Source organism: Homarus americanus, unplaced genomic scaffold (assembly GCF_018991925.1).
Source record: "Homarus americanus isolate GMGI-L3 unplaced genomic scaffold, GMGI_Hamer_2.0 scaffold56358, whole genome shotgun sequence".
NCBI classification, from domain to species: Eukaryota; Metazoa; Arthropoda; class Malacostraca; order Decapoda; family Nephropidae; genus Homarus; species Homarus americanus.
This window is the reverse complement of record NW_024755461.1, coordinates 12,016-27,058: the sequence shown is the minus strand read 5'-3', so window position 1 is coordinate 27,058 and position 15,043 is coordinate 12,016. Positions and strand designations below refer to the sequence as shown.

General features: G+C 38.6%; 1 protein-coding gene across 1 annotated transcript; it reads left to right on the top strand.

Moving 5' to 3' along the window:
- The first annotated feature begins 3,736 nt into the window (after positions 1 to 3,736).
- LOC121856531 lies at positions 3,737 to 8,997 on the top strand. Its single transcript, XM_042352127.1, has 3 exons — positions 3,737 to 3,944; positions 4,494 to 4,667; positions 8,685 to 8,997. Exons 1-3 carry the CDS (start codon positions 3,739 to 3,741, stop codon positions 8,890 to 8,892), a joined length of 588 nt encoding a protein of 195 aa, XP_042208061.1. The 5' UTR covers positions 3,737 to 3,738; the 3' UTR covers positions 8,893 to 8,997.
- Positions 8,998 to 15,043: the final 6,046 nt, after the last annotated feature.

Here is a 15,043-nt window from a genome sequence, read left to right as displayed (position 1 = left end):
TATTCATCCAACCTCCTTTACACATGGGGTTTTAATTATTCGTGGATAGTAATGCAGTGGAAGCGCCCCTTGGAGAAAAACTCGAACCAGCACAAACACACTTAAATTAAAACAATGTATTCTCCGAGACCCGTGGAAAGATAGCACCTGTGATTGGGGTGAATGAGACGCACTGTAAAATTTGACACTTCTATTCCCTCTAACACTACAGCCAAAAACAATAATGGTTCACCAACATATGCGCACCTCTTAACCTGACTTAAAACACTACACTGAGGTACAAAGGTTATACAAGATATCAAAATTAGGTAGAAAATATTAAATGCCTTATGAAACACTACTAAGGTAACAGTGCTTCTTACATAAGAATGAGGAGCTCATCTGAAATCAGTTCCTCGTTATCTCACATCCCTTAGTGACACATAAACATTAGAACACGATACATGTACTATCAAGCACTGGGGAAATGGCATGAAACATTAGGAAATTATTAACTCCACCAGGAATAGGCCTTAAGGGCACTCAACAAAATAATATCAGTCCCTGAGAACTGTGGTAAAGCGTAATAAGAAAGTATTAGCTACACATATGGATCAATCATCGCCTGTCTGGAATGACCCACAACTACTACAATCCCAACTGGCCAAATAACCCGAAGGGTGTAACTACTCGCCTGCCAACGAGGCCGGCATTTTACAAAAACCCCGAGAAAATCACTCATGACCCATCAGGCATGCGGGTGTTCCCTGGTTTTAATTTTGTCCGTATTTTCTCTAGAACTCATGAGTCATGAATGTTTTTCTCCACCAATACCCGTGAAACATTCTTCTTAACCTCACACATAGGTTCAGCATGCAACATATTTTCCTTAAGGCACTAACAAGCCCTTTGCAACTTTGGATATGATTTCTTACGTCTCACGTGTGAAAACTCAACCATGAGGAGCGTTGTCCTCACACCTGGACTAAAGGAAATTCTAAACACACCTTACATTATTTCCCGTAACATGCATCACACAAACTCAGCATACACCCATACTAAGAGAAGACAAAATGTTTCTCTAAGTACCCACTAGACTCCTGGTCTCAGTGTGTGACCGTTCATTCACTCAGATAGCCTCAGTTTACACTCAGTACATCCATGAAACAGAAGAGAGTGGGGGCCAGCCAGCCACTGAAACCTGTCCAGCTGAGGGGGGTTCTATTTTCCCGTTAATAAGAGGTTTTCAATAAACTGCATGAAGATATGTGGTATTGTGAACCAAGGTGGAGGAGATCTGGTGACGCCAAACGATCGTTAACCGGGGCGGACGATTGTCCCACGTAGTTAATTGTCCTCAGAGACAGCTGGCTCCTCTCCAACCCTCAAACTGCTCACTCAACCTCATGGGCTCAAGACAGCTCAAGACCCCGTGGGCTGGGCTCAGACCGAGTGTGCTCAGACCGACCGAGTGGGCTCTACAGAATCCCTGCAATAAACCGTCTGTTAGCTATTGTTAACTTCTTCTCCGCCCCATCTAAACCCTCTCTGAGATTGAATACAACTTACTTGTTAATACTGACGTCGTAACACAAAGGAGACCAGACCACGTGGTGGCTTTCCTGGACACTCAGGCGTCCTGTCTGTTAGAACGCTCCCGCGCCACTGACGCCTGGTTTGCCCCAAGGAGTGAGCTTGGACTTGGGACATATTTTTCGCACAACTTGGATCTAGATGTAGGATAGTTATTTAGTGGGTCCCTTATTTGTGACCTGACCTGACTAGTCACGTCGCCCCCTTCTCTTAAGCTCCTCTACTTGTGTGTTGGTTTGGGGATTAGTGGATGACATCATTATGACCTGACCTCATGTTTAATAAGGTCACCCTGTATATTTAAGCCTCTCTCTGTCCATGTAATTCAGTTGCCTTTGAAGATGTCTTGAATAAAGACAAAAGCTAAGGTGCTCCGTTGTTTCCCTTTTCCCTGTTTGATTTACCTTATCCACATTTTCATTGTGGATTGTGTAGCTACATGATATATGCATATATATCATATATATCCCGTGTGATTTTATCAAGATATATATATATATATATTTTTTTTTCGGGGATTAGCCCACCCAGGCACAGGTTACTGACCTACATCGGGGCCTAGGGGGCGAAAATGTAATAATAATAATAATAATAATAATAATAATGATAATAATAATAATAATAATAATAATAATAATGATAATAATAATAATAATAATAATAATAATTATAATAATAATAATAATAATAATAATAATAATAATAATAATAATAATAATAATAATAATAATAAAGAACCATAAAGAAATACAAAATGAAAAAAAACATCAAGTGAGAAACAATATATGTATGTTGTTGTCAAAGTAAGAGAAACAATTGAGACCCTGCAATTGTGTGTAAATGAGGCAAGTCAGATCAGCAACCTGGGACTTGGTCACAAATTTTGTGAAGCCATATGGTAGAGGAGTCTACCATTAGACAACACATTATGCTTCCAATATCTTCCCAGGCGGTAGTACATCCCTGTTTGGGAGCTGCCTATATACGTCAGTATACATTAAAATAAGTAAGGCACATATAAAATTGATATAACTTACACTATGTCCATATATGTAGATATATGCTGTAGAATATGGTAATGTGTCGTAATTTCATAGACGTGTGTATGTCACTGACAGGAGTCACAGCTGATGCAAAGGTCGGTGACTGGGTCAGTGTCCACGAAAATCCTGAGTACTGTACAGCAAACTGCTGCTCCCTGTCAGTGAACTCAAGGACTCTGGGGTTCACTGGGTACACTAGTGCATCCACACACCATACCTCAGAATGCTGAGACCATCTCTCGTGGTCGGAGGTGTGTCATCACTAAGGGGGTGCTGGGGTGTTGGTAACTGGGGGTTACTCACGCCATACGAAAGAATTTTGTTGACAGGATGTTGATTGAGGAGTAGTCACACCTTGTGACAGTGAACAAATCATGTACACTTCAGCTCACAGGATTGTTGCCATAATTCAGCAACTATCAATAACTCATTAATGGTTATTGATAAAAAGAAACTTGTCCACCTCTTTGGATGGCAAATTAAAAATCACTCAACGAATAACGCTTCACTACGGGATATTATAATACACTTTGGAAGAATATTACACGTCATGGTTTTCTCTTTTTTCTTCGACTAAAAACACTTATGACTTGTTCTGTAGAATGTATATGTATTATATAAACCGGAATTTTGTTATCCTTTCCCACTTTGCTGCCACCTATGAACTGATCGTTGTTTCTTGATATAACAGTAATATAACGCATATAACAATATCTTTGATTGTTATTTTATATATACGTACACATTTGGGTCCGTAGATCCGCTGCCACCTATGAACTGGTTTTTTTAATGGTTTATTCTACAATTAAGTTAATGTTAATGGAACAGTAATATAACAATAGTATAACGGGTTTTAGTAGCAAAACCCAGCAATCCTTTCTGTATTTATTAAGAAAATATATTACATACAGTTCCAAGTGTACTGTATATCTCCGTAACTTAATCACTGTAGCTATTAGTGTTAAATGAAGATGGAGGCTATATAAAATATTCCTTCTAAATACATCCTGCTTGTGTGAAAGGTTGAGTAAGAGTACTTGTAATTCCCGTCGAGGGAGACCGGTAATATATGTCGTTCCTCAAGGTAAATAATGAAGCCAATCTCCCCACGTTCTAGGTGGTGATGTTACTCGGGTGTCACATAATGGTGGTGGTGGTGGTGGTGAGCGCTGTACCCAAAGCTGTCCAGGAAGTGAGTGGGTCTATGGAGCAGGTGGGCGTGGATGTCGGTGTGATGATGAGTCAGGTTTTGGAACACCATCTCACTGGCTGTCACCTAGTGCTCGTCACAACTACACTGCATTTATACGTCTCCACCAGTGTAATAAGGTATATAAATTTTATGAGGCTCTGGTCTTGTATTAGTGCCTTCACTATCAACTATTAGTAACATAGGCCGAAAGAAGCCGTGCTTATACATAGGTAAATTATAATGCCTTAATATCATTATTCTGAGTATATACTTAACTTGCTTATCGATAGTCAGGTTTTACTGGAAGATCTCGTCATTAATGTGATTTGTGCTTTATTAAGATCATGTAAAAACGAAGCCGATTTTAGGGAACTTGCGTACATAATAATGCAGAACGAGAAGCGATTAAGCTACAATCAAATGTACAATTAGTTAAAACAACTATATGTGCCTACTTTATGGGGAAACAATATGAGACCGTGGACGATAAATTTTGGTCACACGTAAAATTTCGGAGCATATCAAGCCTCACCTGCACAGATAGTTTGTTTTAGCTACTGTACATCCCAGCCATAGTTCCACACGTTATTAAACAAATTTATTAGAATTTATCTGTGATACTGTTTGATTCGATAATAGATAAAACAGCTTATAAAACAAGACATTTTACTTAAAATTTTCCTCAGACACATGGGTGTGCGTGTAGAGGCTGGAGTGGCAGTGGAAGCTGGGTGGATGTTGTCCCAGGACCAGCTGACCCAGGACCACCTCCTGCAGGGGCTGTGGGGAGACATCAGAACCACCTGCCGGGCCCTCATCCTTGATCTCACTGCCAACAACAGTGCTGATTCCGTCATGAAGTAATGCTTAATAACGTAGAAGAAAAGAGTTTTACAATATATATATATATATATATATATATATATATATATATATATATATATATATATATATATATATATATATAAATGAGATTGCGTGATCTCCGGTATATGCTGAAGTAACCCACAAGGAAAGAAAGAGCTTTTGAAGTTTCCCAAGCCTTTCGTGAAATTCACATCTTCATAAGAGACATATATATATATATATATATATATATATATATATATATATAATCAAAGAAGCAGTGGACTAAGATGAGTCTTGATCACTTTTGGGAAAAGGAAAACAATGGAGCACCTTAGCTTTCGTCTTTATTCAAGACATCTTCAGAGGCAACTAAATTACATGGACCGACAGAGGCTTATGTACACAGGGTGACCTTATAAAACATCAGGCCAGGTCAAAACCATGACATCTACTAATCCATACACCACCACCACCGCAAACATTAGAGGAGCTTATAAGATAAGGTGACTCAAAAATGAAGGGGTTATTGAAAAAGAACCCAGATCTCATCAAACAGTTTTCTCAAATCAATCCCACTTTACCTTATAAGTGTGGAGTGATCAAAACACATAAGCTAAATAATCCATTACGTCCTATCGTGACTTCTATGGAGGAACTAGGGAACCGTGATCACAGAGAAATCAGGTTTAACCTAAATTGGAAAACGAAAAATAATGACAATATGGTAAGAGTCCCAGAATTTCGATCAGCAGATTATGAGGGGCTAAGAAGGTACCTAGGTGAGGTCGCCTGGGAACGGTCAGGAACAAAATATACCATACAGAAAAATTAGGTCAAATACAATGAGCCAAAGTGCATGACCAAAAAACTTAAAATGACGTGGGAATAAAGAAAAGAATTTATAAGAAATTAAAGGTAGGGGAGGAGCATCTCAGAGATAGGTATGAAAAACTATCTAGGATTCGCAAGAGAATCCAAGGCAAAGCCCAAGATTTTTTTTCCAGGTATATAGGACAAAGGTCAAGGACAAGGTGGGCTTTTAAAGTCAGAGAGAGGGGACGTGATCGATGATAGTGCAGAAATAAGCAGAGCATTAAACAGCTACTGCCTATCAGGTTTTACAGAAGAAATTCACAAGGAAACGCCAGGGGATGGAGCTGACATTTAGGGGAAAGGAAGAAGAGAAACTAAAGGATATCACTATAAAAAAAGAGGTTGTTCTTAAGAAGATAAATGAATTTAAAAAGATAAAATCCTCAGGGCCGGATGAAATTTTCCCTCGAGTCTACAAAGAGTGTAAAGAACAGACTAGCGGATCCCTTGTAATTTTATTTACAAAATCATTAGACACGGGAGATGCGCCAGTCTTGTGGAGAAGGGCAAATGTAGTACCCAAATTCAGAAAGGGAGACAGAGCATCAGCGTCAAATTACCCGCCGATTAGTTTGACGTCAGTAGTGGGGAAATTTCTTTAATCAATTGTAGCAAACAACATCTGATCGCATTTATAGAAAAACAAATTAATCTACGACTCTCAACATGGATTTACAAATGGAAATTTTTTTCTAACAAATCTCCTGATGTTTGTTAAGAAAGTCTGAGGTAGTAGATAATGACGAAAATTACGATGTTATTTACTTAAATTTTAGCAAAACTTTTGACAGAGTACCTCATCAGAGGCTTCTGAGAAAAGTTAAGGCTCATGGTACCGACAGGGAAAGTTTTAAATTGGATGAAATCATAACTCACAGATAGAACACAGAGGGTTAGCATAGATGGTTTCAAATCTGAATGGGGCTGTGTAACTAGTGGGGTTCCCCACGAGTCAGTACTAGGCTCACTCTTGTTAAATAATCTACATAAACGATCTAAATACTAGGATCAGCAGTGATATAAGCAAGTTTACGGATGACACCAAAATAAGGCGGCAGATTAATTCAGGGTATGATGCAAATGCACCACAGGAGGTAAATTCCAAGAGTGGCCAGATAAATGGCAAATGAAATTCAACACCAGCAAGTGCAGCGAACTTAGTATTGGAAGAACAAATACTGTCAATGTATATAGCCTTAACAACATCAACCTAGAGAAGTCGACTTGTAAAAGAGACTTAGGGGTACTTGTAAGCCCTGACCTTCGGCCTAGAAAACAGTGCACTAATGTTCGAAATAAGGCAGACAAAGTATTAGGTTTTATATCTAGAAGTGTAAGTAATAAGAGTGCGGAGGTCATATTGCAATTATATCTTGTGCTAGTCAAGCCGCACCTCGATTATGCGGTTCACTTCTGGTGCCCTTATTATAGAATGGATATCAATTCACTGCAGTCGGTGCAGCGAAGAATGACGAAAATGATTCCGGGACTCAGAAACCTTCCATATCAGAATAGGTTAAAGAAACTAAACTTGCATTCCCTAGAAAGACGAAGAGTGCGGGGAGATATGATAGAAGTATTCAGGTGGGTGAAAGGAATCAATAAAGGTGATTTAGATAAAGTTCTTATAATATCCGAGCAGGATAGGACTCGGAACAACGGATTCAAGTTGGATAAGTTTAGATTTAGGAGGGAGATAGGAAGGAACTGGTTTACAAATAGGGTGCTTGACGAGTGGAACAAGCTTAGCATCTTTGTAGTAAGTGCTGGAACGCTGGAAAGTTTCAAAGGGAGGCTGGATAGATTCATGGATGATAGAGAGTGGTTGTAACTCTCGACAGGAGCTGCCATGCACAGGCCCACCGGCCAATTGCAGACTCCTTATTTTCTTTTAATCTTATGTCGCCCGTTCTTATAATCTCTTCATATGTTTCCTGTGTGGTAGGTGTGTGGATTAGTGGATGTCATGTTTTTTGACCTGACCTCATGTTTAGTAAGATCACCCTGTGACCGGGGAACGCTAATCGCTAGACCACCAGGATACTAAAAGCAGTCCTAGACTCTGTTATATTTCACACAAAGCCTGTTCAACGAGCTTATGGTGCTAATGAAATATATATATACTGTATATATATATATATATATATATATATATATATATATATATATATATATATATATATATATATATATGCTGATAACCTAAGGAAAAAGAAAAGAAACACACTAGGATTCCAGTGTGAATTACACCGTGATTTGCATATATATATATATATATATATATATATATATATATATATATATATATATATTTATAGTTTTACCTCCAGTGTCAAATAAAATTAAAGTTATGGCTCAAAGAAATTTTTAGGTAATATTTAGCTTTTTTCATTCCAACTGCGATTATTTCTTATCATTTTACCAGTATACTAATTTAATTAGTGTTAATGTCTGTAATGCGCTTTTATAGCCGTGTAATTATTACACCCGCTGTTAAGAGCGGTGGAGTATGTAATATTTTGCAAAATATTATTCGTGGGAGTTTCAAAATTTAAATTAAACCATCACGATCTTAGTCGCTGCTATATTAATGGCCAAAGGAGACTTGCATCCTGCCAATATTAACAGCCATCTTCCTTAACCAGATGATTTGTAACTTCCACCTTCATATTCTTGTCATTGACAGTAAAGACAAATACTAATAATAGATTTAACCTTAATATATTTATAGTATCAGTGAAATAATTGGTTGAATAACCTCGAAAATAAAGCCCTTCGAACATGCCATTGCAAACTTAAGATCCTTTACAATCCAGAGATATGCATCTCTTGCAACTTTTATTTGTGTATTTATAATGCAGCACAAACTTAGAACATACCAATTACAAAATAATAAATAATAATAATAATAATTAACGGTTTATTGAAAGAGCTTGGCAGCCAAAAGGCTGAAAATATACAGTTACATATTTGGGGAATGGGTTACGAATTACAAATAATATAAAAGTAACATAAGTGACACAAATAAGACATGTAATAACTAGATGGGGAAAAGCTCAAACTACAGTTCATTTCAACATAGTGACAGTGCAAGGAGTAGTGTTTACTGGGAGTGAATACACTGATTTATTACAAGTTATTGATAATTTTTACAGGTTGGTAGAGGTGGCAGGACTCTGGCAGAGGTCAGGTACGGTGGTAGTTGTTGTGGGTAAGAGGGCAGGAGTGAAGGCCGTACTCCTCCACCATAGTCTCCGTAACACACTCCACGCTCTCTACCTGGCCCCCCATGACCTGACCTTCCACTCCCCACCACGTTCCAGTAACTCACGCCTCAGGAAGGTCCTCGAGAAGGAAGGTTAGAGGGTGTACAGGGGGTAATAGTTGTAATTAACATTTTCATGATCATAGAAACTTCTTTGGGAAAACTCATTTCGTACAAATGTAAATGATGAACACGATCCTTCGCCCCAAGATGTCTATTCTATTTACCCTAAAGAAAACCTCGACCTGATGCAGAGTTTTAAGAAAGCAGCGCCGAAGTTTGCCTCTTGACCAGTGCAGGGACTTTTAAAAGATATCTTTGGCTGATTGTTCTTTACTGGCTTTTACTTTTAGGTTTTTATTTACTCTTCCTACAGTCTATATTCACAGGCCAACTGGCCGTCAAACTGAATTACAATGACTCTCGCCTCGTAGGGTAACTGCACCCTAAGGTTTAGTCAAAGTTGACTGCTAATGGGTGTAAGGAATGAGACAGTGAGACTCGCACCTCACAGAGTGCGCCAAAACAAGTGAGCAGGTATTATATATGGTACTATGGTGGACAAAAATTCCTTCAACCTCCCTCTATTTCCCCCTCTGCCTCCCCCCCCCCTCATACGCACTACATAGTGCGCCATCTGTTGGACATTACAGCACTTCCCTCAGTTGCTTCGTTATTCGAACCACAGGTGATTCAGTCATATTGTGGCTGGATGAGGGAAGGAACTTTTGTCCACCATAGTACAGTATAACGTTTCGGATTTAACGGTAAAATAGTGTCCAAGGCATTGGTAGTTAAGATGAATTTAGAGAGTTTGCCAAAGGTTTTGTTAAATGACAACAAGGAGCGAATTGGTCTGCACTCTCATGAGTTCCCAACGTAGGTTATAGCCATATTTAATACTACGAAAGATATTTTTAGGGTGGTGGGGGGGGGGGGACAGAAGGACAACCAAATTATAAAAAAAAAATGTTTAATCCCTTTTGCTGCAATGACATGCTTAGATGTAAAGAATTGCGATGGATACTTCTGCGGTTACATTGATGCACATACACGTTCTTGCACACTTAAAATCACTTTGATTCAGTCATAAACATAAGGTCAGGTCATCTATTACGTGACTTAGACTTTTGTAAAGCGTTTGACAGAGTACCGCATCAGAGGCTTCTGAGAAAAGTTAAGGCTCATGTTATCGAGGGGAAAGTTTTAAATTGGATAAAATCATGGCTCACCGATAGAACACAGAGGGTCAGCGTAGATGGTGTTCAATCAGAGTGGGGCTGTGTAACCAGTGGGGTTCCCCAGGGGTCAGTACTGGGCCCACTCTTGTTCATAATCTACATAAACGATCTAGATACTGGGATCAGCAGTGACATAAGCAAGTTTGCAGATGACACCAAAATAGGGCTGCAGATTAATTCAGGGCAGGATGCAAATGCACTAGAGGAGGATTTAAATAAACTGCAGGAGTGGTCAGAAATGGCAAATGAAATTCAACGCAAGCAAGTGCACCGTACTTAATATTGGTACAGGGCTGAAGTTTGGTAGGGAAGTGCGGATAACCTAGAGGATGGTAATGCACTGTAAATAATTTTCCCTTCACTGGAATAAATCTTGTAACTCAGCCAGTACACACACACACACACACACACACACACACACACACACACATATATATATATATATATATATATATATATATATATATATATATATATATATATATATATATATATATATATATATATATATATATATATCTATATATATATATATATATATATATATATATATATATATATATATATATATATATATAACATAATTCTATATAAGAACATAAGAACATAAGAATGGAGGAAACTGCAGCGGGCCTATTATTCCATACTGGGCAGTCCCGTTTACACCCAACCCCTATTGCTCATATGACCATCCAACCTATGTTTGAAGCAATTCAGCGTATTCGAGTTAATGATGATATTTGTTAACTTGTTCCATTCATCCACTGCTCTATTTCCAAACCAGTGATTACCTATTTCACGCCAAAATCTAAATTTGTCTAATTTAAAACCATTGTTATGAGTTCGCTCCTGGTTGGATAATTTGAGTACCTTTGTAATGTCCCCTTTGTTTAGCCCTGCCTTCCACTTATACACCTCTATCAGGTCGCCCCTCGCTCTACGTCTTTCAAGGGAGTGCAAATTAAGATGCTTTAACCTGTCTCTATACTCAAGGTTCCTACTGCCCGGGATTAGTCTTGTCATTCTCCTCTGAATTCTTTCCAAGGATTCTCTATCCATTCTGTAATACCGTGACCAGAACTGAACTGCGTAATGCAGGTGTGGTCTCACAAGAGCAAGATACAGTTTTAGGATGACCTCGCAAGTCTTGTAACTAACACTCCTTTGTATGAACCCAAGTACTTTATTAGCCTTGTTACGAGCAAAAACACATTGTTTACTTGGCTCATCTTGGTTCATCTGGTATCTGGTTTCCCTGTTTACAACTCCTATACTGAGTACTTTACATTTGTCGACGTTGAATTTCATCTGCCATTTTTCAGACCATTCGAAAAATTTGTTTAGATCTTCCTGTAGTTTTGCCGAGTCCTCGTCAGATTTGATAACACGTCCTATTTTAGTGTCATCAGCAAATTTACTTATGTTGCTGTCTATGCCGATATCTATGTCGTTTATGTATATAATAAACAATAATGTCCAAGTACTGAGCCTTGGGGAACTCCACTTGTGACGTTGCTCCAATGGGACTTAGTGCCGTTAATGCTCACTCGCTGTTTCCTGTCCTGTAACCACGCCCTAATCCATTTAAGGATGTCACCTTTGATGCCATGAGCTTCTACCTTTCTAATTAGTCTTTCGTGGGGGACTCTGTCGAAGGCTTTACTAAAGTCGAGATATACCACATCATAATTGTGCCCCTCGTCCACCGATTCGAAAACTGATGAAAAGAATGTTAATAGATTAGTTAGGCAAGAACGTCCGCTTGTGAAGCCATGCTGGGAATCATTGATCAATCTGTGCTTCTCCAGGTGATTTCGAATAGAGTTTGAAATGATTGCTTCCAGTAATTTGCCTACTATTGATGTTAGAATGATTGGGCGGTGGTTAGAGGATAGTGATCTATCCCCCTTCTTGAAAATCGGTATTACATTTGCTATCCTCCAGGATTCTGGTACTACACCTGTTTTTAAGGACATGTTAAACAACTTTGCTAAGGGCATACTAAGCTCTTCCTTACATTCCTTTAATACTCTGGCAAATATCTCATCTGGACCAGGTGACTTATTAGGCTTTAATTTGTCTATTTGCTCACTAACATCGTTACTAGTCACAACTATCTCACTTAATTTGTTTTCTTCACTATCTCTGAATAGAGTCGGTGCCTCGGGTATCATGTTTAAATTTTCGGTGGTGAAAACTGTTGAAAAATATTTATTCAAATTATTGCTCATTTCTCCATCGTTATCAGTGAGCTCGCCGGAGTCTGACCGTATTGGTCCAATCTTTTCTCGTGTTTTAGTTTGATACATTTGGTAGAATCCTTTGGGGTTTGTCTTCGCCTCCCTTGCTATCCTTACCTCATTATTCCTCTTTGCTTTCCTTATCTCGGTTTTAACCCTACTCGCCAATACCCTATAATTGTCCCGGAGGTGAATTTCGCCACGATTTATCCTTCTACCTATAGCCTTCCTTTGGCCAATGATGTTCTTTAAATAATTATTTATACATTTAGGGTCATTGTTGTCTGATCTGAGTTTTTTGTTTGGTATGTTCTGCCTTTGTGCATTAAGTAACTCACTATTTAAATTGTCGTGGAACTCGGCAATCTCAGATCTCGTTATCAGGTCCGTGTCATCTGTCAGGTTCACGCCCAAGCGCGACACCCCCTCTCTCAGCTGCCTCTTTAAACTGTCAAAGTTTGCCCTACTGAAATCTGGTACTTTAGTGGAATTTTCCTTAGGTCTGCCCTGAAAATCTAACTGGAATCGAATTTCTTTGTGATCCCTGTTTGCAAGTTCGTTCCCTACCTCGACATTGCTAATGAGGTTTTCTCTGTTCGACAGAACTAAATCCAGTATATTATTACCCCGTGTGGGTTCGGTAAAAGATGCCACGTTGTACAGTACGTGCCAAATACATGATGCTATCCTGTACAGTGCTACGTGCTGGGAACATGCTGCCAGGCTGCATAATATGCGTAGCGTAGAAAATGCCACGGTGAACAATACGTTCCGGGGACATGATGCTATCCTGTACTGTACATGAAAGATAAGAGATGCCATGCTATATGGTACTAAAGATTGAAGTTTAAGGTAGGAGATCTAGGTTTGGTTAGAATTAAATATATCTTTGGAGACCGCACGCTACAGTAGCACCGTTTTCAAGGTGTTACATCAAATCCTCCAGCGTTATACAATTCAATATACTGTTGAGTTCCCTGCAGTCACTACCGAATATTAACCTTATTTATAGTACAAATGCCCAATCTCTCCATGGATAATTAAGGCGGTTACACATAATAAGAACTAACCTCCATGCTATCTTTATGTTATTCTTTAGAATAGGGTACTATGTTTTACGTGTTTTAACCCCACATTTTTCCTCTTCTTCAAAGCCCTGCCATAACGCAACAAAGCACAAGAAACCTAACCAACTGTTCTTGTAATAAGTTTTTAATTACGTTAGGTTGTACTAGGTTTTTCTAGTTCGTATGTGACCTTAAGATTAGCTCCCCAGCTTAAATTACCATAAAATTAAGTACCCTAACCTTAGGTAGCGTTAGGGCGATTCCTTGCAATATATCCAAGGCAATGTTCAAAGAAACGTGCTACGGGAGTCTATACGGTTGACGTGCAAAAGTTCCAAATTTCATAAATATCTTACGTAAGCCAATATTACCCAAAGAAACAGATCAAATTAATGTCACAGAAAAGGGTTAATGACTTCTGGGTAGGACAGTCATCTCTCACACGACACCAGATAAAACACGTTGGTCTTAGTGCTCTTCCTGGTGACACAAGCAATGAGTAAGTTATCCAATGTGGTTCAACAGTTGTGTCACCCTGTTGCACACTCCACCCTTTTAAGGTTTACTACGTGTCACAGGAATGAGTTCGTCTTTATCTGGGGGTAATGGAAACTGCTTACCCGTAACAGGTGCAGCACATCCATATCAAAGGCGATTTATTATCCAGAAAACGTCACTATTTATCTAGATCCAATTTGCTTCTCATAATTCACAAAGTAATATTTAATTTTTAAAATGAAACTAAGCGATTTGGGAATATGGTAAAAGAAAAAAAAATCAACACGGATCAGATGAAGTGATGGCTAGTCCCTAAATGTCACAAATAAACACGATCATTTTACTTACTCTGTCTTTTGACATGTTTTAGTTGTGGAGTCTCTTATAAGGCCGACAAAAATTCCTAATTATGAATCTGGCTTTGTCGTCTATCACTGATAATATTACTGTGACAATTAATTACATCCCACAGTAATCTCAGCCAGCGTAAAATATAATCTAACGAACAGTGCACTGAGTGTCAGAAGAGAGATAGGAAGGAACTGGTTCACAAATAGAGTGGTAGACGAGTGGAACAAGCTAGCAGCTTTGTAGTAAGTGCTGGAATGCTGGAAAGTTTTAAAAGGAAGCTAGATAGATTCATGGATGATAGAGAGTGGTAGTAACTCTCGACAGGAGCTGCTATGCACACGCCAATCGGCCTATTGTAGACTCCTTATTTTCTTATGTTCTATGCTCTTAAGACTATAGGTAGGAGAATAAGTCGAGGTGAAGTTTACGTTTGAGATTATTATATAGTATTGGCCAGTAGGGTTAAGACCGAATTAAGAAAAGCAAAGAGCAATAATAAATTGAAGGGAGTAAGAGAGTTTAAGTCAAATCCCAGGGATTCTTCCAATTGTATCAAACTAAAATACGAGATAAGATATATTTCAACAGTTTTCTCCACTAGGCACTGGCTATTTAGAGAGAGTCAATAAACTAGATTAGTGAGATAGTAGTGACTAGTAATGATGTTAATAAATAAATAGAAAACTAAAGCCTAATAAGTAATTAGGTCCTGATGAGATAAATGCCAGAGTATTAAAGGAATGTATGGAAGAGCTTTGTATGCCCTTAGCAAATTCGTTTAACATGTCATTAAAAACAGGTGTAGTACCAGAATCCTGGAGGATAACGAATGTGATACCGATCTTCAAGAAG

Excerpts from the sequence above, each read along its gene's own strand:
- LOC121856531 (XM_042352127.1), top strand. The coding sequence starts at position 3,739 with ATGTTACTCGGGTGTCACATAATGGTGGTGGTGGTGGTGGTGAGCGCT. Across the intron at positions 3,945-4,493 it reads GTCTCCACCAGTGTAATAAG|ACACATGGGTGTGCGTGTAG; the intron begins GTATATAAATTT and ends AATTTTCCTCAG. Across the intron at positions 4,668-8,684 it reads AGTGCTGATTCCGTCATGAA|GTTGGTAGAGGTGGCAGGAC; the intron begins GTAATGCTTAAT and ends TAATTTTTACAG.